The sequence below is a fragment of the Panthera tigris genome, chromosome C1 (assembly GCF_018350195.1).
Source record: "Panthera tigris isolate Pti1 chromosome C1, P.tigris_Pti1_mat1.1, whole genome shotgun sequence".
Taxonomy (NCBI): Eukaryota; Metazoa; Chordata; class Mammalia; order Carnivora; family Felidae; genus Panthera; species Panthera tigris.
Window position 1 is genome coordinate 7,340,049 of NC_056667.1, and position 21,750 is coordinate 7,361,798.

The window sequence follows — 21,750 nt, forward strand, 5'->3', positions numbered from 1 at the left end:
TAGAACAGGGGTTGGCAGACTTACTGTGTAAAGGACCAGATAGTGAATATTTTAGGCTTTGTGGGCCCAACGGTCTCTGTTGCAACCACTCATCTCTACTGTTGTAGATGAATAGCAGCAAAGGAATGGACGTGGCTATGTTCCAGTAAAACTCCATGTACAAAACATAGGCAGTGGACCGGATTTGTCCCCTAGGCTGTAGTTTGCCAACCCTGATCTAGAAGATGGTCGTCTTGGGGGAACTTCCACTGGAAGCTTAGGGCGTGAGTCCGTAACTGATCTAGAAGACAGGTATGTGCCAGATGCTGGTGATCCCATGGTCAGTGACAGATCCCCCGCTCTCAGGAAGTTCACAGTTGTGGATGAGACAGCCGTGAGACGAACAGTCACACCAGTAGTTATACGGCACGCTCGTGACAAATGCTATGAGGGAAAAATGTAAGATGCTCTGGAAGTTTACCACCAGGAGACTCTGGGAAGGAGAGGCAGCCTTTCCTTTGCTCTCATCTGATGACCTCTGTGTTGCTACCCTGAGAAAAAGAAGCGATCTTAAGAAAACCTGCTTTTCTACCCACTTCTGGTTCTGCATGCATCCATCCCTCCTGTGGCCTCCTGTTGTGCATCCTTCCCTCCTGTTGGTGGATGAACTGGCCTGGCTCCTCCCCGAGCCCCGCCCATTTTCCCTGCACTCCATCTTACGTCGCCTTCTCAAGAACTCCCTGTACGTTCAGCCCTTCTCTTGTACATCTTCATTCGAGCATGGCTTCATTTCACCACTTTCAAAACACTCCATGTTGCCTGAGAGCCTCCACTCCATTTCTCTGCTGCCTGTTGTAGAAATGTGCCTGCAAAGAGTTCTCTGTAATGTCCCACTCGTCCACCCCCCCCCCCCCCGTTATTTCCTTTTATTGCTCTTTTATTGTTTCTTCTCCCCATTCTTGCTTGAACTCGCTCTGTAGTCGGACTCTTGTCCCATGTCACCCCACTAAGCCACTCGTCTCAGGGCCACCAAAGATCTCCACAGTGATGGTGATAAATCCAGTGGTGTTCTCTCAGTCCTCTGCCCTGACCTGAAGATGCCACACACAGCTATGACCTGACGACCTCATAGCTGACTGGCATCTGACGGTTAACCTGTCTAAACTGGAGCGATCAGCTCAGGCCAAATCCCAAGCGCCGTCCTCAGTTTCTCCTTTGGTTCTCACACCCATGACCACATCATCAGTAGGTCATGCTTCCTCTACCCGTGAAGCATACCCCAGCCCCGTTCTCTGATAACCACCTTTACTGCTGACCCCCTGGACCCCCTACCACCGTCTCCCTCGACATTGCCGGGGCAGCGTCATGACTGCCGTCCCCGGCCTGTTCTCCACAGAGAGTGACGTGAAAACATACGCCAGGCCCCTGTTACTTCCCAGCTTCCAAACTGCCCGGTGGCTTCCCTCAGAATGAAATCCACGGTCCTTACCATGTCCCGTAAGGCCGTCCGTCCATCACCCAGTCCCTGTCTGCCTCCTTCACGACTGCTGTCTCACTCCTCCCTCCACTCCACCCACCCGGGTTTCCTTGTTTCTCCTTAAAACAAGAAAAGGTCCTCCTTTCCATCTAGGACCATCGTACTTGCTGTTAGTTCTACTTTGATTGGGATTCCCCCCCCCCCACCACTCCCCTCAGAGATCTCAGCCTGCCTGCTTAGATCTCTGACTAAAGGTGGTCCCTACAGAGAGACGTCCCCTGACCACCTAATCTAAAAGTCTTCCGCCTGCCCTTCTCTCCTCCCTACTACCTATCTGCCAGCCTTGATTTTCCTTCATAGTACTTCTCAGGGTGTGTCTTGTGTCTGTTTAACTATTGATTGTCTGTCTCTCCCTCACCGGTGAGCCTTTTGTCTCATTGACCACTATATTCCTAGCACCTGCATGTAGCAGGAGAGGGTAGTGGTGAAAGGACCGTGCCCCGGAGTCCCGTTGCTTGAGTTCAAATCCCATATCCGTGCTTGCCGACTCCGATCTTTATAAAATTACTTAACTTTTTTATGCCTTTTTCTTTAACATGAGGGTAACAGTAGTACCATCCTCAGGGTTATTAGGAAGATTCAGATAATTTATGCAAAAACATTAAGAACAGTTGCTGGCACAAAGTAAGCTTAAAAAGAAGGACGGGCAGGAGAGAGAGAACATTCCCGTAGAGGGAATAGCCAGTGTGTAGTGCCTTGGATACGTGTACATATACTGGGTATATTTAACCAGTTAGGAATTCTTACAAACACAAAAGGCTCCTGCTAAAAGATATTTTTTGGTGGGCTTTCCATAATTATCCTAGCTTTCACCCTGAAGTCAACAGAACAATAGCATCCCAATCTCTCTCTCCATTTGTTGGAGGAAAATCCAATACTTAGAGTTTTTCTGATGACTTGCAAAGTGTCCTTGTTGGAAGCTCATATACAGCCTGGTTTGGGGAAGAGGAGGGCCAGTTCAGGAAATAGTATTGATACTTGGCCTATCTGCTGCTGATAGAGATTTTCCCGAGTCAAGATGCAATCAAAGTTCTAGGCCCATAGTGTTACAGGAGACCTTTTTATGTCCGCTTTACTGCCACTAGAGCCTTCAGGGAAGGTCTCCCTCATACCTTAACTGTCAGACTCTAAGGATTTTGTTTTTATTGGCAGTTTGGCCAGCTTGTAAACTGATTTTTGAAGGAAATCTCAAAAACAAGCCAGTCACTAACAGCCAGAATTGTGTGATTCCACAACAAGGAACTATCTACATGAGATACTTAAAGTAGTTGAAATCATAGAAAGTGGAATGGTCGCTGCCAGGGGAGGGGGACAGGGAGAGTGGGGAGTTAGTGTTTAGTGGGTGTGGAGTTTCAGTTGTGCGAGGTGGAAGGAGTTCTGGAGACGGATGGTGGTGGTAACACAACAGTGTGAATGTACTCCCTCCACAACACTGAACTGTTTGCTTAAAAATGGTTCAGACGGCATATCTTATGTTCTGTGCATTTTACTATAATAAAAAGTTGCAGGGGGAAATGAAAAACAAGAAAAAAAGTCCACAAGGTAAAATAGTAACATGTTTTCCGCCTGAGGATTTTTAGGTAAACCGGCCATCTTCCTCTTTTCACTGAAAGGGGCTTCACAGAACAGAGAGGTTTTCTAAGGGGGAAGAAAGTAGCCTTTTATTTTGAAATATTTCAAACATACCAAAAGGAAAGCTAGTGCAGTGAGTCTTCGTATACCCGTATTTATGTATTCTCTTTTCTGAATCATTTGAAAATAAGTTGCAGGCACCATGGAGTTTACCCCCCAGATACTGCCACGTGTATCTCCTAAAATCAAGGACATTCTCTTAACACCATTAACCTAGCCAAGAAATTTAATACGGATTCACTACTGTGTAGTAGCCTGCCCGGTTTCAGGTTTTCCTAATTGTCTAAAAAATATAAGTGTTGGAAGTATGTGTGTGTTTTAATCCCAGATCCAAGCGAAGCTTGTATATTACCTCTGGTTATGATATTTCTCTTCTCTTTCATTACATTGGCATTTTTCAGTAGTCTCGGCTACGTGTGGCATTGTCTGATTATTTCCTCAAGATTAGATTTAAGCATTTTTGATAAGAATGCTGTCAAGGTGACACTGTGTACTTCCCTCACATCGTATCGGGTAGACAAAATGTCAAATTGTTCTATTATCAGTAATGTTAAAGTTTAATCAATTTAATGTGACATTTCCCAGCTCTTTGTCTTCCTTATTAACACGGTAGTCCTTGGGATTCTGTGACGATTCTGTTCTCCATCCACCTTTCACTCCATTGTGTTAGCGTTTCTTAATGATTCTTGCCTTGACTCAGTTACTACATCTGAGGTTGCGATGTAGTGGTTTTCTAATTGTCAATCCTTTTGCATTTATTTATTAACTGGCTTTTTCCCCCCAAAAAGGAGCTCCTTCCCCCCCCCCCCTTCAGTATCATTGTGGACTCACGGATTTCTTTTATATTCAGTGTGCTATATTGTGTTTCTGTTATTATTATTATTTACTTGCCAGTGGGATTCTGTGTCCTGTAGAAATGGCCCCATCAGTCTTTGAGTACTTCCGTCCTTTCTCGCACAAGACACTCTGGGCTCACCTGTACTTTCCTTCAAACCTGAAATCCGTTGTTTTCCCAAGGAGCCCTGGTTCCTTTTAGTGGGGACTGGTATTTAGAACCAAGATCTGGGTACTAGATATACTTAGAAAATAAATTTTTTAAAGCATTACCTGTCATTTTGATTGTGTGTGTTATCAGTTAAGAGGACTTTCACATTTGGTTTTAAATGGTTCATCATTTGGTCCTTCCTTCAGTCCTGTGTGGGAGGCAGATCATTTTTAAAATGACAAAATGAGGTGCAGAGAGGATTTAGCTTGCCCAGAATTTTAAGACTAGTAAGAGCAGGTGCCAGGAGCCAAACTTTTACCTGCAAGCTTGATTTTTTTTTTGCCACAGTATACAGTCTGCTAAAAAGTGTGCTTTGATATCTGTGATGCTGTGTCGCTGGCTCCTGCTCACTGCCAGCTCCACTAAAGAGACAACGCTTCCTTTGTGACTCTGAGTGATAAATGATGAGCCTTGAGAATATTTACATCCTTCTTAGCATCGCCATTGGAAGCTCCTTTTGTAATAGACTTTGCTAGGAGGCTTTCAGCGGTCCTTCATACTGAATAGAATATTTGACTTGTGACTTGGAGAGCTCTGTTTGACAACAGTACATGGTCATACCTAAACCCTCTGTCTCATGACAGCCTATAATTGGGTCACTCCAAGGAAGCAGGAAATCCAAGTAGTAGATCTTAAAATGCTATGCTTATGCTACGATATGGTATTTTATTATGTGAAGGTCTCTGCTTTTTCAAACAACACAAGCTTTTTAAATTTGTTTTTTGGTTGTTTTTTTTTTTTGTTTTTTTGTTTTTTTTAGTTTATTTTTTGAGAGAGAGAGAACAGGGGAGGGGCAGAGAGAGAGAGAGTGAGAGAGAATCCCAAGCAAGCCCCACACTGTCAGCACAGAACCCAGTGGGGCCTGAACCCACGAACCACGAGACCATGACCTGAGCCGAAATCAAGAATTGGACACTTAACCGACTGAGCCACCCCGGTGCCCCCGCAACACAAGCTTTTTAAAGTTAACGCTCCAAGGAACCTTTTTAGACACTTTTTCCTTAATCTCCCCCCACCGTGAAATTTTAATCTCAGATACCTAAGTCCATCTGTTTACAGGCCGTGTATACGTTTGTGCTTTATATATAAAAAGTAAGGTTTTTTTGTATCCTTCAGAAGCCGTTCTTTGCCCTCTTCAGGGTGATACCGCCCTCACCGAGAACGCATGGAGTAGATGGAGAAGTGAAGGATAAATCTCATGTGTATTACAATAATATGTTTTGTATCATAATAGTATATTTTAGAATATCTTTCTTGAATAAATACAATCCATAGATTATTTTGGTTCTAATAGCACTGCGATCCTTTGGTTACCTGAAGGCCACATCGTACAGCTGCAAAGACAATAATGTTTCATCCACAGAGAGCTTCAGAGTCCATAGTTCCCCTCCAAACAGCTAGATAATCAGAATTGTTGGTGATACTGGTGAATTTTCCAGTATTGTTTTTCCCTGGGATTCCTTGATGTGTGAAGGTACTACTTAAGTACTACTATTGAATAAATTTAAGGGGCACCTGCGTTTTTCCCCTCAAAATCCCCCCCATCTGGACCTGAGCCCCACATAAAGAACTTTCGTGTCTGAGGGAGTAGAGAGAGACTGCCATTAGCTTTCCTCAGCACTTATCCTTTACACACCATCTCGTGTGCTTTGTGGGTTTTTCCTGTGTATTTCTGTGTCTGTCTTTTTATTGTCGCTTCCTGCCTCTGTCTCCTTTTATCTTCTGCTCTCTCTGCTTTCACCAATACTGCGCTCATCTCTCCTGCCCTCCCTCCACTTCCCCCCTCTCCTACATGTCCTCTCCTCTGTTTTCATCCAGGACTATGAGAGTAAGTTGCAGGCCTTGCAGAAGCAAGTTGAGACCCGCTCCCTCGCTGCCGAGACAACGGAAGAGGAGGAAGAGGAGGAAGAAGGTGAAATCTAGAGATGGAAACTTCCTACTGTAGATCTTTTGGATCTGTACTATCAGATTAACCCTTTATTTGTGGTCAAAGCTGGATTTGATCATAGGTGACCCTACCATTTATTGGTATCTTACCGAGCCGGTTTAAAGGTGATTCAAGAGATTCTCCATTCTACAGACTGTGCTCTCTGACGTGGGAGTGGGGCTGACAGTGTTCCCCGGGGCACAAGATTTCTTAGCTTGGTCTTCACAAAAGTCTCTTAGGCAGTTTACATATATGTTTCATATTACTGTATATATGAAGTTCACGTATATGTTACAGATAAATTAACTTTGAAGGAACTCTATGTACTAAATTCATTTTTTAATAGTGAAGTAAAATTTTGACCTTTTTGCTTCCTGTACTAGCAAGAAAAATAGATACACGTGAAGTTGCACGATATACTGGAGGACTTTTCTTTATTATAAGCCCTCTAATAGATATGTGTATTTTTTTAAAGGAAGTGTATTTCTTTTCTTTTTTAAAATTTTTTAATTTTTAATTTTTAATTTTTTTGAAGTATAGTTCTTTGATACATTGCTTTATTTACTTTTTTGATGTTTGTTTATTTATTTTAAAAGAGTGTGGGCATGAGCAGGGGAGGGGCAGAGAGAGAGGATCCCAAGCAGGCTCCATGCTCAGCACAGAGCCCGACGCAGGGCTCGATCTCACGGATTGTGAGATCATGACCTGAGCTGAAATCAAAAGAGTAGACGCTTAGCTGACTGAGCCACCCAGGCGCCCCCGTACTGTTTTAAATATCAGGATTTTTTGAGTTTTCTGAAATGTATATGCTACCTTCACAACATCAGCAGAATTTAGTAAGCGTTACAAGAAGAAGACAAAAGCAAGTGAATGGAGAAAAACTGGACAATACTTTAACTTGATAAGAGAGATGAGGTAGAGGAGAGACGTAATTGCTACATAGTTAGGAGATCACCGTTAATCATGCTTCGTTTGCCCTTTCAGTTCCTTGGACACAACATGAATTTGAGCTGGCCCAGTGGGCCTTCCGGAAATGGAAGTCTCACCAGTTTACTTCATTAAGGGACTTACTCTGGGGCAATGCTGTTTACCTGAAGGAGGCCAACGCCATCAGTGTGGAACTGAAGAAGAAGGTACAGAGGGCGGGAGAATATGGGTCGTCTGGAGACACAGCTGAGTCCGAGGGGGTTCGTGGCTCCCAGTCTTGAGCTGACCTTTCCCTTGGGTGAACTCAGGTGCTTTTTGCTATGAAACAGGTTTATATGTGCCTTTCTTTTACATATGTGCCTGGAACGTGGTAGATACTAATTAAATATTGATTACATGACATTTTTAAAAGAACACGTTTTCTAGCTTGTTTACAGAGGAGGAGACTATTCCGACAAGAGCTAGGGAAACATGTTAGTAGGAGGAAGCTACTCTTGCGCTTCTGAAATTCTCAATTTGCTTTTAGTTCTCTGCCGTTACATTTACAGCTGCAAGTCCTAAGTGCCCCTCCTCCTCTAGGGTGTGAGAGGCAGCTTTGTGCAGTGGACAAGCGCTCTGCCCTCAGCCGGCTGGATTCCAATTCCAGCTCTCCTGGTTGCGTTGACTCTGACGCCCCTGCGCCTCCATTTCCTCATCCATAAAGTGGGCTTGGCAGCAGCCCCTGCCATCTAGGGTTTTGGGAGGGATGAAACAGTAAGGACATGTAAAGAGCTGGAATAGCTCTTGGACGTGGTAAAAGACGATAAATGTTCCCGATCTTCCTCATTACCGAACCGTCACAGTGCATCTCCAATTCACGTGCTGAATCCCACTGTATGTGCCACCGCCGAATGGCCCGGGGGCCGCAAGATGATGGGGGGTGGGCAGTGTCACATGGTAGGAGAGAGCACAGACTGCCCAGCTTTGGGGAGATTCAGTCTCTTCCCCGAGGGCTATCGTCTAGTTCTGTGAAATAGGGATAAGACGTCTTCTTCATTCACAATCTCAGCAACCCATTTCGTTTTGTAATTCTTTATCTACTCTCTTCAAGTAGACAAAATGAAGGCACAGACTGTGTCTCAGATGTAATCAATATTTGTAGGCGAAAACGCGGGGCAGTAGCGAGAAATAAATGACATGGTGCTTGAAAAGCACTTACCGTACAGTGAACACTTTTAAGAGTAGCGCTTGTGACCCTGGAATTTCGACCGGAAAGCCGGCCGTGACGCTTCCACCCCCTCTCTGTGGGGCGCTCGAGACAGACTCGCGGGTCCCCCCCTTTGTTCTCTTGTGTACGTTCTCAAGAGTCTTCACTCAGTCACCAAAGGTACGTGCACTGAGGTTTTAGTTTGTGTGAACACACTGGGCCAGGGCAGGAAAACAGAGTCTGGAAATAGCTTCGTTTGACATCAGGATGGTTCTCTACGACTAGTGTACAAGTGGCCGTATTTTCCCCCGTTAATCGCAAGCTGTTTGTTGAGCACATGCTACTCGTCTGACCTCTTCCCTGTGGGGCGTGATTCTGTCGCCTTGTTTCTGAAGCTGACTTGCCGAAAACACGGAGGCCATTTGCATGGTTTATTCCGTTCACGTAGGTGCAGTTCCAGTTCGTTCTGCTGACCGACACCTTGTACTCCCCTCTGCCTCCGGAGTTACTTCCCACTGAGGTGGACAAAACTCATGAAGACAGGCCTTTCCCGCGGACGGTGGTGGCGGTCGAAGTGCAGGATCTGAAGAACGGAGCGACGCATTATTGGTCTTTGGAGAAACTCAAGTATGGAAACATTCCTCGTGAAGGAAGTGGTGTTTTATTTAGGGAATAATGGTGGCTTGCTCAGATGGGCTCCCTCAGACTCTCTGTTCTGGGAGGAGGTCGCTGTTGCATCCTTTTCTGTGGTTCTGGATGGTTTGGAAGTATCTTCCATGCAAGATTAAAATGTCATTGTGACATTTACTGTCCATCCATTTTCTTCTGAGTGAGTGGATCCCACTCTGACACCTTTGGCACTTGTAGATATGATCTAAATTGTCCCTCCGTAGACCCTGTTACATTTTCTTTCTTTTTTTTTTTTATTATTTTTTAATGTTTATTTATTCTTGAGAGACAGAGACAGAGACAGAGACAGAGACAGAGCATGAGTAGGAGAGGGGCAGAGCTAGAGAGGAACACAGAATCCGAAGCAGGCTCCAGGCTCTGAGCTGTCAGCACAAGAGTCTGACGTGGGGCTCAAACTCACAAGCCGTGAGATCATGACCTGAGCCGAAGTCAGACGCTCAGCCGACTGAGCCACCCAGGTGCCCCTCTTACGTTTTCAATGCTCCAGTCTCATGATACCTATTTCTATCTTGGATGTAATAACTAGTTATCTTTTCTGTTCTGGAGGATGATGAGTAAAAAACAGGAAAGTTATAATGTAGTTTTCTCCTTTGCATTTAAGTTGATGACATGTTTTCTACTGTTGGGTATATTGGAGGTGTCCTCTACCATTGAACTATATTTCTCCTATAATTCAGCAGAGGTCAGGTAGCCATTTTTTTGCTTTTGGTGGCTTGTGTCTAGACTCAGACACTTTGGATACTGAGTGTTTGAGTTTCTGTACTTCTGGCCTTCATTCTTTTTTAATATCATTAAATGGTGGAAGCAGCTTTTGTTTTGTTTTGTTTTTAAATCTTGCATGGAAGATGCTTCCAAAGTGAAATTGTAATACAATCTCATGATGTTAACCCGGTGCACTTTATGTTTGTGTTTATGCAGGCAGAGGCTGGATTTGATGCGAGAGATGTATGACAGAGCAGGTGAGGTGGCCTCTGGTGCCCAGGATGAAAGCGAAGCCACCGTGACTGGCAGCGATCCATTTTATGATCGATTCCATTGGTTCAAATTGGTAGGAAGGTACGTGATGATTTCATTGGTGTCTTCTTTTTAAATAGTGAATGGTTTTGTTTCAACCTCAGCAGATATTACAGAAAGTTAAAAGAAAGTGTATAAAAATGCTCCGTGTAAAAAAATTTAAAAATGTTCCATGTATAATCTTATCCACTCATACACAACCACTGTATTATTTGGTATATTTCCCTTCATTTTATTCAGCGTGCGGATTTAAGTCTCAACTTTCGGCTAGAGTAATTCACAATCTTCCTTGCCTCTTACAGTTGAACGAGATAGATTTATTTTTTAAAGTTTATATATCTTTGAGAGGGAGGGAGGGAGGAAGGGAGAGAGAGAGAGAGAGAAAACGTGAGTGGGGGGGGCAGAGAGAGAGAGAGAGAGAGAGAGAGAGAACATGAGTGGGGGAGGGGCAAGGGTAGAGGGAGAGAGAGAATCCCAAGCAGGCTCCACACTGCCAGCCCAGAGCCCGACATGGGGCCTGAACCCATGCACCAACCGTGAGACCATGACCCGAGACAAAGTCAAGTGTCGGAAAAAAAAAAAAAGAAAGGCAAGTGTCAGACTCCCAGTGAACCAACCATTCAGGCACCCCTGAACGAGACAGATTTAAAAGAAAACCTGTGTCTGTATCCTGCCCAGTTTAAAATCATAGAATGACTTACAGCTTACCATCTTGCGACTTCTCCATGATCCGATGTGTCCTCACTTTTTTTTTTTTTTTTTTTTTTAAAGCAGTTTATCTCACGATAGTCTTTGTAAGGGTGAGCCAACCACATACCTTGGTCATCCTCTTGAGCCTCTTTTGTGTGTACATAAATTTCAACATGTAGTGAAAACAGATAATGCCTCTGGGAATCCATACTGAGTCCAAGTTCTTAGATGTTTAGAATTTTAAAAGCAGAGAGATGTAAGTTTTAGCTTAATGATTTCGGAATTTCAATTGTTTTTTAAATTTTTTTTTTTTTTTTTTAACGTTTATTTATTTTTGAGACAGAGAGAGACAGAGCATGAACAGGGGAGGGGCAGAGAGAGAGGGAGACACAGAATCTGAAACAGGCTCCAGGCTCTGAGCCGTCAGCCCAGAGCCTGACGCGGGGCTCGAACTCACGGACCGCGAGATCGTGACCTGAGCCGAAGTCGGACGCTTAACCGACTGAGCCACCCAGGCGCCCCTCAATTGTTTTTTAATTGCAAAAATTTTCTGACCGTTTTAAAGGAACTGGGTATAAAGGAGGAGCAAAGTCATAGTATTTTGTAGAAATGAAGTTTAAATCCTTTCCGTTCTACTCCAATAGTGGAGCGTTTTTCAAGAGTTGAGTTGGCCAAACACCTCTCACCCAAGCAAGGCACGAAACTTGCTTTGCTATACGCCATTCCATCCATCTTGTTTTCTGCTCAGAGATGATGTGGGAATCGGGGTAAAGATCTAAACCATATTTTTGCACCAAGTGTTGAGTGGCTCCTTTGAGGCCTGGCCGCCGATCTTTCGTGTGACCCGGAAAGTAGAAACATTTTTACAGCACACTATTCACCTGAGATCTTCTACTCGTGTGTTTCCTTTGCTTTTCTTATTCTAAGGATCAGTCCTTGTTGCCTTTCACCTGAACCAGAGGATTTATGCTGATTTTACCCTTTGCTCTTCCACTCGCTTGTACCGTGTTGGCTCCCCAGTGGGTTCTGTCCTTTTGGCACCTGTAGCTTCCTGTTTAACCGGCTGTTCCTCTCTCCTTGGCTGTGTCCGTCGGCGTCTTCCCTGCTGCCTAGCTCCCCCATTTTCCACGGCTGTGTGAACGAGCGCCTTGCGGACCGCACACCCTCCCCCACTTTTTCCACGGCCGACTCCGACGTCACTGAGCTGGCTGACGAGCAGCAAGACGACATGGAGGATTTTGAGGACGAGGCGCTCGTGGACGACACCGGCTCTGACGCAGGGACGGAGGAGGGATCAGAGCTCTTCAGTGACGGGCATGACCCGTTTTACGACCGATCCCCGTGGTTCATTTTAGTGGGAAGGTTGGTGAGGTTATCGTCAGAAGGGCGAAAAGGGACCAGCTCTTGCGTTAACGAGGCTCCTTGTGCAATTTTGGACGGTCTCTCCTCAGCAGATCAGCCTGTGACAGGCCAGTCTGGCGAGAGACGGGCCCTCGGGCAGCGTTTGTGAGGTGCGCAGCCTGCTTGGCATAGCACGCGGCGGTGTGTGAGGGCTCTGAGTGGAGGACCCCTGGTCTTCGGGTGCCCAGTGACTTCCTTCCGAAGGACGAAACCCCAGAGGAGAAAGGAATGAAAGCTAAGAGTCACAGGTTACAGGGTCGAAGAATGTTGCCGGTGTTCTAACGCTTCCGTTTTGTAGGAAGGGGAGCGAGGAAGCGTGTGGGGGTGACTTGAGAGCAGAGCAAGTCCATGGTTGGGCACACCGGCCGGAATCGAGAGGACAGGAGTGGAATCGGGAGGAGCGTTAGTTTCTCTGGGTGCAAACGAGAATCAGGAACACGAAGTTTGCTTCTGTCTGAGACGGATGCCTTTCTTTGGCCGGTTTCGCCGAGCCCATCTGAGGTGTTTGGCTTCTGCTAAAATTTCACCTGCAGGCTTTACGATGAATCTCATGAAGTGATCTGTTGACACCATCAACAATGGATATGTGTTCAGCACTGCATGAGACTGCTTTGTGTTCAGTTTGACTTTCCAAACTGAGGCCTTGTCTCTGACCCCATCTGTCAGTGCTGCAGAGCTCTCACGCACACCCTCCTAATACTGGAGGCTTTGTCCGAACCCGGTCTTCACGCTCAAGTAAGTTTCATTACGAATTCCACAGTGCAGCACCCACTGGATTAATACAAAAGTCTGCCTAGGTTTTAAAGTATGAAATTTAATTGTAACGCCTCATTAGGGCCACACATTTTGAAAATAGGGAATTATGTCAGTGTTAAATGGGTAAGTGCCAGTTATCTAGAAATTGAAGGGCAGTGAGTGTCCCGACCCAGTGGGGATTTTAGGTTCTGAAACTGAGCTCCTCGCGTGGTGTCGGCATGTCCTTGCCTGGCAAGGACTGCGTGACTACTGAAGCAAACGATCGCTGTTTAGGGAGAGAGGGGAAAGAAGAGGTTTCTTGTAGACATGAAAGTCTCAGATATGACCGTGGGTCGTAATTTAATGTTAGACAGTCTTGGGGTCTTATGAAGGGGAGGGGCATTTATTCAGTGTTCCCTTGAATAAACATGAAGGGATTATGCAGCCATGACTGTTGTGTTTTATTAGCGTATTGCCAGGAATAGATGCTTAGTATTTCGGAGAAGATGATTTATATTAAATCTGAGAAAAGTAGTTCTGTGTACAAATAATGGGACCATGCGCTCTTTGTATTTTATGGCTGTGTGCGTTCTAAAAAGGTCGGAAGTTAGAACCAAGTCTCTGTTCAAAAACGGCTCGGTCCCCGTGCCAGTTGCGCAGCTTCTGACGCCACCCGTTCGTGTCGTACTCTGTCAACACAGTGAGGAGTGTGGAGCTTCGCCTCACATGGCACTTCGGGAAGAGCACTGGCCCTGACTGTCTGAAGTCTGAGTCCTAGCTTAGGCTTAACTTAAACCGAGGCCTCTTGGGTTCTCGAGTGCACAATGATGAGTTAGGTGGGAAAACAAAGAGCCTTAAAGATCCTTTACATCTTTGAGATTCTGTCATCCACACTAGCGAAACGAGTATCTTGGTGAAGAGTTCTACTCCAAGGCGTTTGTATTTTGAGTCACTTGTATGGAAAACTGAAGTCAGAATCCCACTTAATGTGGACATTCACTGGCTTTTTCTAAAATATGTGCGTTATTTTCTCTATGGTTTTATTCATTGTGATCATATCTGATACAAGTTAGGTAAAAGCAATCAACTCTGCTCTGATTTTCAGTTGAAGTGTCTGTTTGACACTTTAAAGACACACTAAAGAGCCTTTCAGGAATGGATTTTTCCATGTGTTTGGTTTCCCTGGGTTCTAAGACTAACTTTACCTTGCAAGGAAGAGGTTGGGGGAGGAGGTGAGATCATGGCGATCAGAGGAGTGAAAGATAGCTCTTTACTTTTGCCCTCAACTACATTTTGCATCCACAACCAAAACTGATACCTGTGCAACATCACCCAGTTGTGTAGTGGTCAACATCTGGGTAAGAGAAGTGACCTCTTTCCTGTTTTTGTGATTCACAAGATTGGCCTTTCCCTATTGGCACGTTAATTGCAAATACAATTCCCTCGTAAAATTTTCCAGTTTCTTGTGAAATTCCATTTGTAGGTTTTGTTTCTTGGCCTTGGCTGCCTCTGGTGAATTTTTATGTGAATGTTAAAAGAGCTTGTCCCTTTAGCTGTTCTCTTATGGCATGCTGGGATGTTATGAACCATCCGTCATAATTTGGGATGAAATGTAAAATATTTAAGCTAGTCTCTGGGTTAAAAGGGAGTAAAGATGGTTATTCTAATACCTAAGTCTGAACTGACATTTTTTTTTTCTGTAACTAGAACCATAATTATACTGATTTGTCTTATCTTTATGTTGACAAAATTTGTTTCCCTCCTTGATGTAACTTCACAGAATTTATGCTAATATATCCTTTACATCTTACCCTGTCTCATCCCTGTTCTCCTTCAGTCTGCTAGCTCAAAGTAGAAGGACTCTCAAGAATGCAGAGTATTTATTAAAATTCCAGTTTAAAAAACTTCAGAGGAGAACTTAACACAGCATTGACTTTGGGCTGAGGACTCTGTTCTGATAATAGGACAGGGAGCTGTCTGGCGACTGTGCCCTTATGTGGCCACAGTGCCCCTGCCACTGCTATAGGATTACAGAATTCTCTTCTAAAAAGGGAAATTTGCAAGAATACTTTCTGTTTTTTCACCTTTGCAATAGCCATTGCCATGGGCAGAAAGGAGATTCTTGTCTTTAACGTGTGCTCAAACAGTGCTTTGTTGTAATGTGTGTGTGTGAACATGATATGTGGTGCCTTCAAGTGGTAAGCTTTTTGAAAATTAGAAACAGGGGTTCCTGCTCTAAGTATAAAACCAGCTATGCAAATCAAGACAAGCGAGGAACCTAAACTTGTTCTATATAGTTAATGTCCATCTTATAGCTTAGAAAAATCAACCTAGTATGTAAGGTTGGATGGCTTTGCTTCTCTACCTCTGGTGTAACCCATTTTTCTGGGAAATGTTCCATTTCTACTTAAAGATAGAGAGCACATCATTTTTTCTTCACTTACGTACCTAGACGTTAAGTCGTACGCCAGATATTTATTGAGTATGTTTACTCAGATATGCCAGACCCTCTGTAGGCAGGGGCAGGCAAAACCAGACGTGATTTCTGCTCTCACAGGTTTGCAGTCTGGTGGGCGAGACAGACAGATAATCACATAAATAAACGGAAATCATAGCAATGATGGAATCGTGTTACCGAGACCATTTAACACCAGAGGCCGTGGGGGGCTGGGGCGTGGGGGGTGGGTGGGAAGCGGGGGCTGTCGTGAGAGCGGTGTTCAGACTAAGACCTGAAGGTGTGAAATCAGTGGTGTGAGGTGGGTCGCAGCGTTCAGGGAGGACTCCAGGCAGGGGACAAGAATGTGCAGTGGCTCGGTGATGGCCAGGCATCGAATGCCAGCAGGTGTGGCCGGAATGCCATTGAGAGACAGAGGTGGTCTGTGTGGTGCCGCCTTGGAAGTGAAACGATCCATTTGGTACCTTAAGCCAGATTCTTAGTCTTTAAACTCTGTCACAGCACTTTGATGTTTGAGAGTCTCGTTTGTAACCCTTTTTAGAAGACTTTTCATTTTTTAATTTTTATACAACAAAGTCTTAATCCTCTGTTTCTTAGCATTTCCCTCCCCGCCTTTGGAGCAGACTGAAAGGGAAATAGACTTCATTTGATCTGATTCAGTGTTTTATTTACAGTTAGTTATTTTTGTTATACTTTTCATTCACATTTCATTTATGCTCTTAGAGTTTTATTAACATTTGTTTTTCTGTGGTGTATTTTGTCTATTTTCTGTGTGTGGTTTTTTTTTTTTCATTGCATTGAGTTGAAACCCCACAGATCCCCTCCATCTTCTTTTCTCTTTGTTTTAAAGTAGATACAGAGCAGGAAAAGAAGCAGAAAGTCACATGTGTCACGTTCAGTTACGTTTGATTCCTTGGTGCAAATGTTTGCTCTTTGTTTTGCCTTGTGTTCAAAGATCAGCATATACCAAGTCGGAAGACAGGAGTAACAGTGGGAACTAGATTCTATATCCCATCCACTGATTGACGTGAACACTCCTAAGCTTTGTGATCGCATTTTTATTATTTAAAAAAACCCTCAGTAGCTACAAAATAACGGAAGAAGTAAAAAGAGTGCAAATGTGCTATAGGACTGCTAGTTTGTTTGAAATCGACCATGTGAGGTCTGTAACCTCCCTTCTGTGTTTGCATTTCTGAGTTAAGTTTTGGATCCAGGAGCAAAAGCAGCCCTTTAGAGATCAGCTGTATTCTCCCTCAACATTTGTCTCAGTGCCCTTCCAGGGTCTCCTATATGCTTGCTACGCAGAAACTTCTAGCTACAGAGCCTCTCTGTTCATGTGTGTCAGTCACCTGCCTGAAGATAACAGTCATTTCCTAGGGGAAAAATAAAGACCCATAATGCTGTGACTTGAAATCTATTTTAGAGTAATTAACTGTGTTTCATCACATTTCCCTGCCTTTTTTGTCTCCTGATTTCTGTTTTATCTGTTGGGAGAAACAAAACAAAACACCTTTATAATTGCTTATGTTGAAAGGTGAGGCTCTTCGGTGGGCTCCCTTCTCTCCACCCTTAGCAGCATCCATAGGGCCGTACCTCGAAAGTCTGCTTCCAATTGTTACTCTTCGACCTCCAACTAGTCTTTTTTTTTTTTTAACTCATCATTTTTATAGGAAGTAATTTGGTATAAGTTGGTCTTTGTCAACTGCTTTACCAAGCATTTGCATTTCTTTCTGTATCATCTGTGCTGAAAAAGCAATGGGGGCGGGGGCGGGAGGGGGCAGTCTGGGAGTACAGAACAGAAAGGTGACCTTAAGACAGGGCCCAGAAGCCAGCTCACAGTTTCTTGAAGATATTCTCGGTAACTCTGAAAGCCATCCTCTCTGTCTGTGGGATGCTCAGATGTTTGTCTGCCGGTTTCTGTCTCCAGGGCATTTGTTTACCTGAGCAACCTGCTGTATCCTGTGCCCCTGATTCACAGGGTGGCCATTGTCAGTGAGAAGGGTGAAGTGCGGGGATTTCTGCGTGTGGCTGTGCAGGCCATTGCAGGTAGGTGACCCTCTCCCGGACTGGGAGCTGGGGAGTCTTTGCCTAGAGACAGAGCAGTCCCATTGTGTGGGGGCCACGCTTCGGTTACGTGATTGACGGGCTGCCTTGGAGAAAGCCTTTACTGCTTCCTTTTAGTTATTATTCCCGAGTATCATAAACGGATTCTATTTAGTCTGGGCTACAGCTATTTTGGAGTAACGGGACGAAGGGATCTCCTTTAACAGGAAGAACAACTCTCGGATTGACTTTATAAAAGACATTGGTAAAACTGCTTCAGAAGTAACAGGATTTCCACGACTCTGTCTTGCTTAATTTTCTTGCAGGGTACTTCTAGTAGACCTCTCTGTCCTTTGACTCTCTTTTGTTGGGCATGGATCAAGATTCAGATATTTTATACTTTTCCATGATCCAGCCTACATTCTGAGGGAAGAATGTGGCCATTTCCTGTAGTTTTTGTCTTTTAATTTCCAAGTGCCATGTTGTGTTGAGCGACCTTTCAGCTTCTCCCCATGGAAATCTGTGGCATAGTCGCCAGGGTGGAGTTTATGAAAATCTCTGCAAATACTCCTTCTTCAAATATTTGTTGGGTGGTATTGAACATCATCTTGCCAAGCGAAGGATCGGTATTTCTAGGTATGACATTTGAACAATATCAAGGATAAAACTGGTTCTTTATGAACTAGTCTCATTTGAGCTAAGCAGGTTGGTAAATTTACCTGAGTAGAGCTGGAAGCAGCCCTTTGTGACTTTCCTGCTTCCAGCTTTTCTTCCTTTCTTATGCATAAGCCTTATTCTTTAATATCTCTTACTAAAGTTCTCGAACCGGAGGGCTCCACTACTTTCCTATTTATGATCTAACAGGAGCCATTCCCCCCTGCCCCGTATGTAGTCTCACTTGATCCTTTTTTTTCCCCCCCTACTTAGCGGATGAGGAAGCTCCTGATTATGGCTCTGGAATTCGACAATCAGGAACAGCTAAAATATCTTTTGATAACGAGTACTTTAACCAGGTGAGGAGCCTTCTGGAAGGAGAAAAACCTCAGAAAAGGAGAAAGTGGAAGACAGGTTTATAAGGAGGGTGTTCACTGGAGAACCGTTCTTCTGACTAGAGTCACAAAAGATGGGTAACCCCGGGGTTGTTCGTAGATCATGGGACACATCTAACACTTACAGAGGTAAAGGGGTATTTATATTTTATTGTATCGCCTTTTCTCAGGCAGCTCTCAATGCACATAGTTTTCCAGTCACCGTTACTTGTTGGGCAAATAGACATAAGTAAGGAGATTGGGGAAAACACACTGCCGTGCAGCTTGATCATCCGCCTGCTCCTGCCTGTTTTCAGAATGACTTTTCTTCCGTGGCAATGACTCGTTCTGGTCTGTCTCTGGAGGAACTGAGGATTGTGGAAGGGCAGGGTCAGAGTTCTGAGGTCATCACTCCTCCAGAAGAAATCAATCGAATGAATGACTTGGGTACGTAGACAGAGTTTACTATGACTGGGGACATTTTCAAAGAGGGGAAAATATTGAGCACTGTCAAGGGAGACGGTTGCTTTCATCCACTGGGAGCGGAAATGCTCTGCTCTCTCCTCTTTGAAAGGTGGTGTGCATTATTTGGATCACCTGTGTGCTAATTTGACCCTCTTTAGATTTGAAGTCAAGCACTTTGCTGGATGGTAAGATGGTCATGGAAGGGTTTTCTGAAGAGATTGGCAACCACCTGAAACTGGGCAGCGCCTTCACTTTCCGCGTGACAGTGCTGCAGGCCAGTGGGATCCTTCCGGAGTACGCAGACATCTTCTGTCAGTTCAAGTAAGCCGCCCCCGGTTCCGCCATCCTGGCTGTTGACCCAGTCCTCTGTGAACCGCAGGATGTACCACATATGTGACGTAGTACCGCTCTCATCAGGTACACAACCAGCAGTTTCTGAAATAAAGGCTTTCTTCACCCCAGATGGGACTGCTACCAGGCACGTAAAGTGGTATGAAAGAGAGTTAGCCGTGGGGAGGAGTGTGACCGTGCATCTGCCACAGGGTTCCGCTGTGGCCTGTCCCCTCTGCTGGCAGTACATGATCTGATCTAGATAAGCCTGTTTATTAGTCATTCTAATGCTCTTCGTGGAGCAGTATCTTACCAATAAACAAGCCTGAAGGCAGTGAATTGTCCATCCACCAATTATGCCTGTTCAATACTGACTTAAATAATATAAAGGAGAGTAAAATTCCACATCAGCTGAAAAATAGCTAGTATGTGGAGAAGATGTGACGGGTTTGGCTCCTCCTCCGCTACAAGCTCTCTCCAGCCTGTAACCCTCTTGAGCCCTGGAATTCTTTTTAAGACCTCCCTCGGAAAACACTTTTTTTGTCAGTCTTCAGTTTTAATGCCTTCAGTTTTACTGATATACATCAGTATATCTTTTCAGTACTTGTGAAGGGCCACAGAGAGTGACATCTGACCCGCCCTGTTCCATCAGTTGGCCCCTGGTGCCACCACGAGGCTGCTCTAGAAAGTTCTGCTGTCCCTCTCCCTCAGAATGTGCCTCGGCCTTCCCAGGCATCCTAATGCAGTTGACAAAGCACCGCCTTTCTAGAGATTTTAGCCAAGTCCTGAAGCAAACGTGATTACTGCACAGTAGACCACTAATGTCATTTGCTCTAACTCATAGTTGTTGTTGAAGTATTGATTTTGCCCATTCAGTGTGTTTTCACTGGCAACCCTAAGTTAACATGGGTGGGGGGGGGGGTGCAATGGAGTTTGCTAGATGAACCAGTTGCTTTGAGCTTTCATCGTTATTCTTGTGGGGCAACTGGAATATTTTAGGAAACAGACCTCCTTGGTTAACGGGCACCTGAAATGTCAGTAATGTTAGGTTGATCTTTTGTCCTAACATCTCCAAAGAGAGAGCAGCATCTCTACCTGGGGTCAGCTCTGGAGAGGACGGCATGTTGACTCATGTTGAAAGAAGATTCAGATTCTTCTTGAGCTATTACAGACTCTTATCTGGCTTGTGTAGAGAAGACACGGCCGTCAAGCAGTATGGACGATTTCATGCATGACCAGTGTGGAACCCCAGGATATTTGTACCTGCTGTAATCATAACATGGAGGAGTATAGATTGCAAATCAAGCGATGCCCCTGGAGCCTCTGGCACGTATGGTGTATGGTCTGGATAGGAAGAAATCGGAAGGAAAAAAAGGAGTAAGGTGTACAGGTGGGAGAGAAAGAGAGGGCTAAGGAGGAGAGTGAGAAGAAGACCAATAAGGTGCGTGCGGTGCGGAACGCTTCAGTGCCGGCAGCAGGTGGCATCTGGGATGAGGAATGCGGGGCAAAAGTACACCGCTGCCCTCAGACTCCGTGAACTGATTTGGAAGACAGGGAGTTCATAATCCTGGTTTCGGCACCCTATTCGAAGTATTCGTTCCTTTCCCCGCCTTGTTTTCTTGTGGGATGTCCTTCCGATGGCTATTTCTGTCTGGGAGTAAGTCTTTGTGTTGAGTTTTCTTTCATTCTCTACCTCTTTTCATTTCAGGCTAATAGGGAGGAAGAGAGAACAATAAAAACTCACAGTCTGTGAGAATAAGCAGAGTCTATCGCTTCACAAATATTTCAGGAGTATCTTCTGTATCTGGAGCACTGTAGGAGATACTCGCTGTCTCTCGGGGAGACAGGCATGTAAATACATTATTTTAAAGAGTGAAATTGCTGTCGAGGAGAAAACGGGTCCCTAGTGCTGTGGGAAGACAGAACTGTTTGGGTGAGCTGGGGAAGACTTCCTGGAGGAGCTGACATTTAAACCTAATCCTTGCAGGTCTTTAGGGAGACTCCTAGGCAAGAATGCCAAACACAGGCTTTAGCACTTCCTTGTAGAAGCCTGAATATGCCACATCTTTTCTACACAAAATGATTTTATAATCTTTTTTTCTCAGTAAAATATGTTCCTACAGAGAAACAGTAATTCCCTGAATTCACTCTTGCTCTGCTACCTGAGGTCTTGCATATGCGTTCAGGTGGCTAAGTGGTCAGCGTCAGTTAATCTTTCGGTCATTTTTGAAATAAAATCTAAAATGCTATCTGAGTGATCCTGGAAAACGTGCATTACAAGGAACTACAAATTACTTGGCTCAGTGAAAGCCTCTGCTGAAGTAGGCTGCTTCTTTCCATACGATCCAAGTCGGGTTCCTACGACATCGATGTTGATGAAACTGGTTAATGTGAAATTCACGTGTCTTATTTTTTTATTAAGCTTTTTGCATCGCCATGATGAAGCGTTCTCCACCGAACCCCTCAAAAACAACGGCAGAGGAAGTCCTCTGGGCTTTTATCACGTGCAGAATGTAAGTGGTTTTTGCCAAAGGCCTTGCAGGTTTGGGGGCCCCCACAGCTGCTGGTGTTAGGCCCTCGTCCTGTGTGGGCAGCCTCTGGCTTTCTCAGCCCAGGAAGGAGGATCGTCCAAACTGCTGTGCCTGGGGTTGGGCATGGGGGGCGGG

At 44.8% G+C, this 21,750-nt stretch overlaps 1 protein-coding gene across 7 annotated transcripts in view; it reads left to right on the forward strand.

The window, feature by feature from the left end:
* KIF1B (kinesin family member 1B) overlaps nt 1-21,750 on the forward strand; it is a 144,129-nt gene that overhangs the window by 90,163 nt on the left and 32,216 nt on the right. For 5 of the 7 annotated variants that reach the window (XM_042997506.1, XM_042997504.1, XM_042997505.1 and 2 more), the window contains 9 exons: nt 6,012-6,105; nt 7,105-7,253; nt 8,682-8,860; nt 9,842-9,979; nt 17,146-17,264; nt 18,189-18,274; nt 18,607-18,736; nt 18,913-19,075; nt 21,507-21,597. In XM_042997506.1, the coding sequence (XP_042853440.1) occupies nt 6,012-6,105; nt 7,105-7,253; nt 8,682-8,860; nt 9,842-9,979; nt 17,146-17,264; nt 18,189-18,274; nt 18,607-18,736; nt 18,913-19,075; nt 21,507-21,597 (1,149 nt within the window). Of the gene's footprint in view, nt 1-6,011; nt 6,106-7,104; nt 7,254-8,681; nt 8,861-9,841; nt 9,980-11,740; nt 11,990-17,145; nt 17,265-18,188; nt 18,275-18,606; nt 18,737-18,912; nt 19,076-21,506; nt 21,598-21,750 lie in introns of those variants that run through there. The other 2 variants (XM_042997511.1, XM_042997510.1) reach the window with 2 other exon arrangements.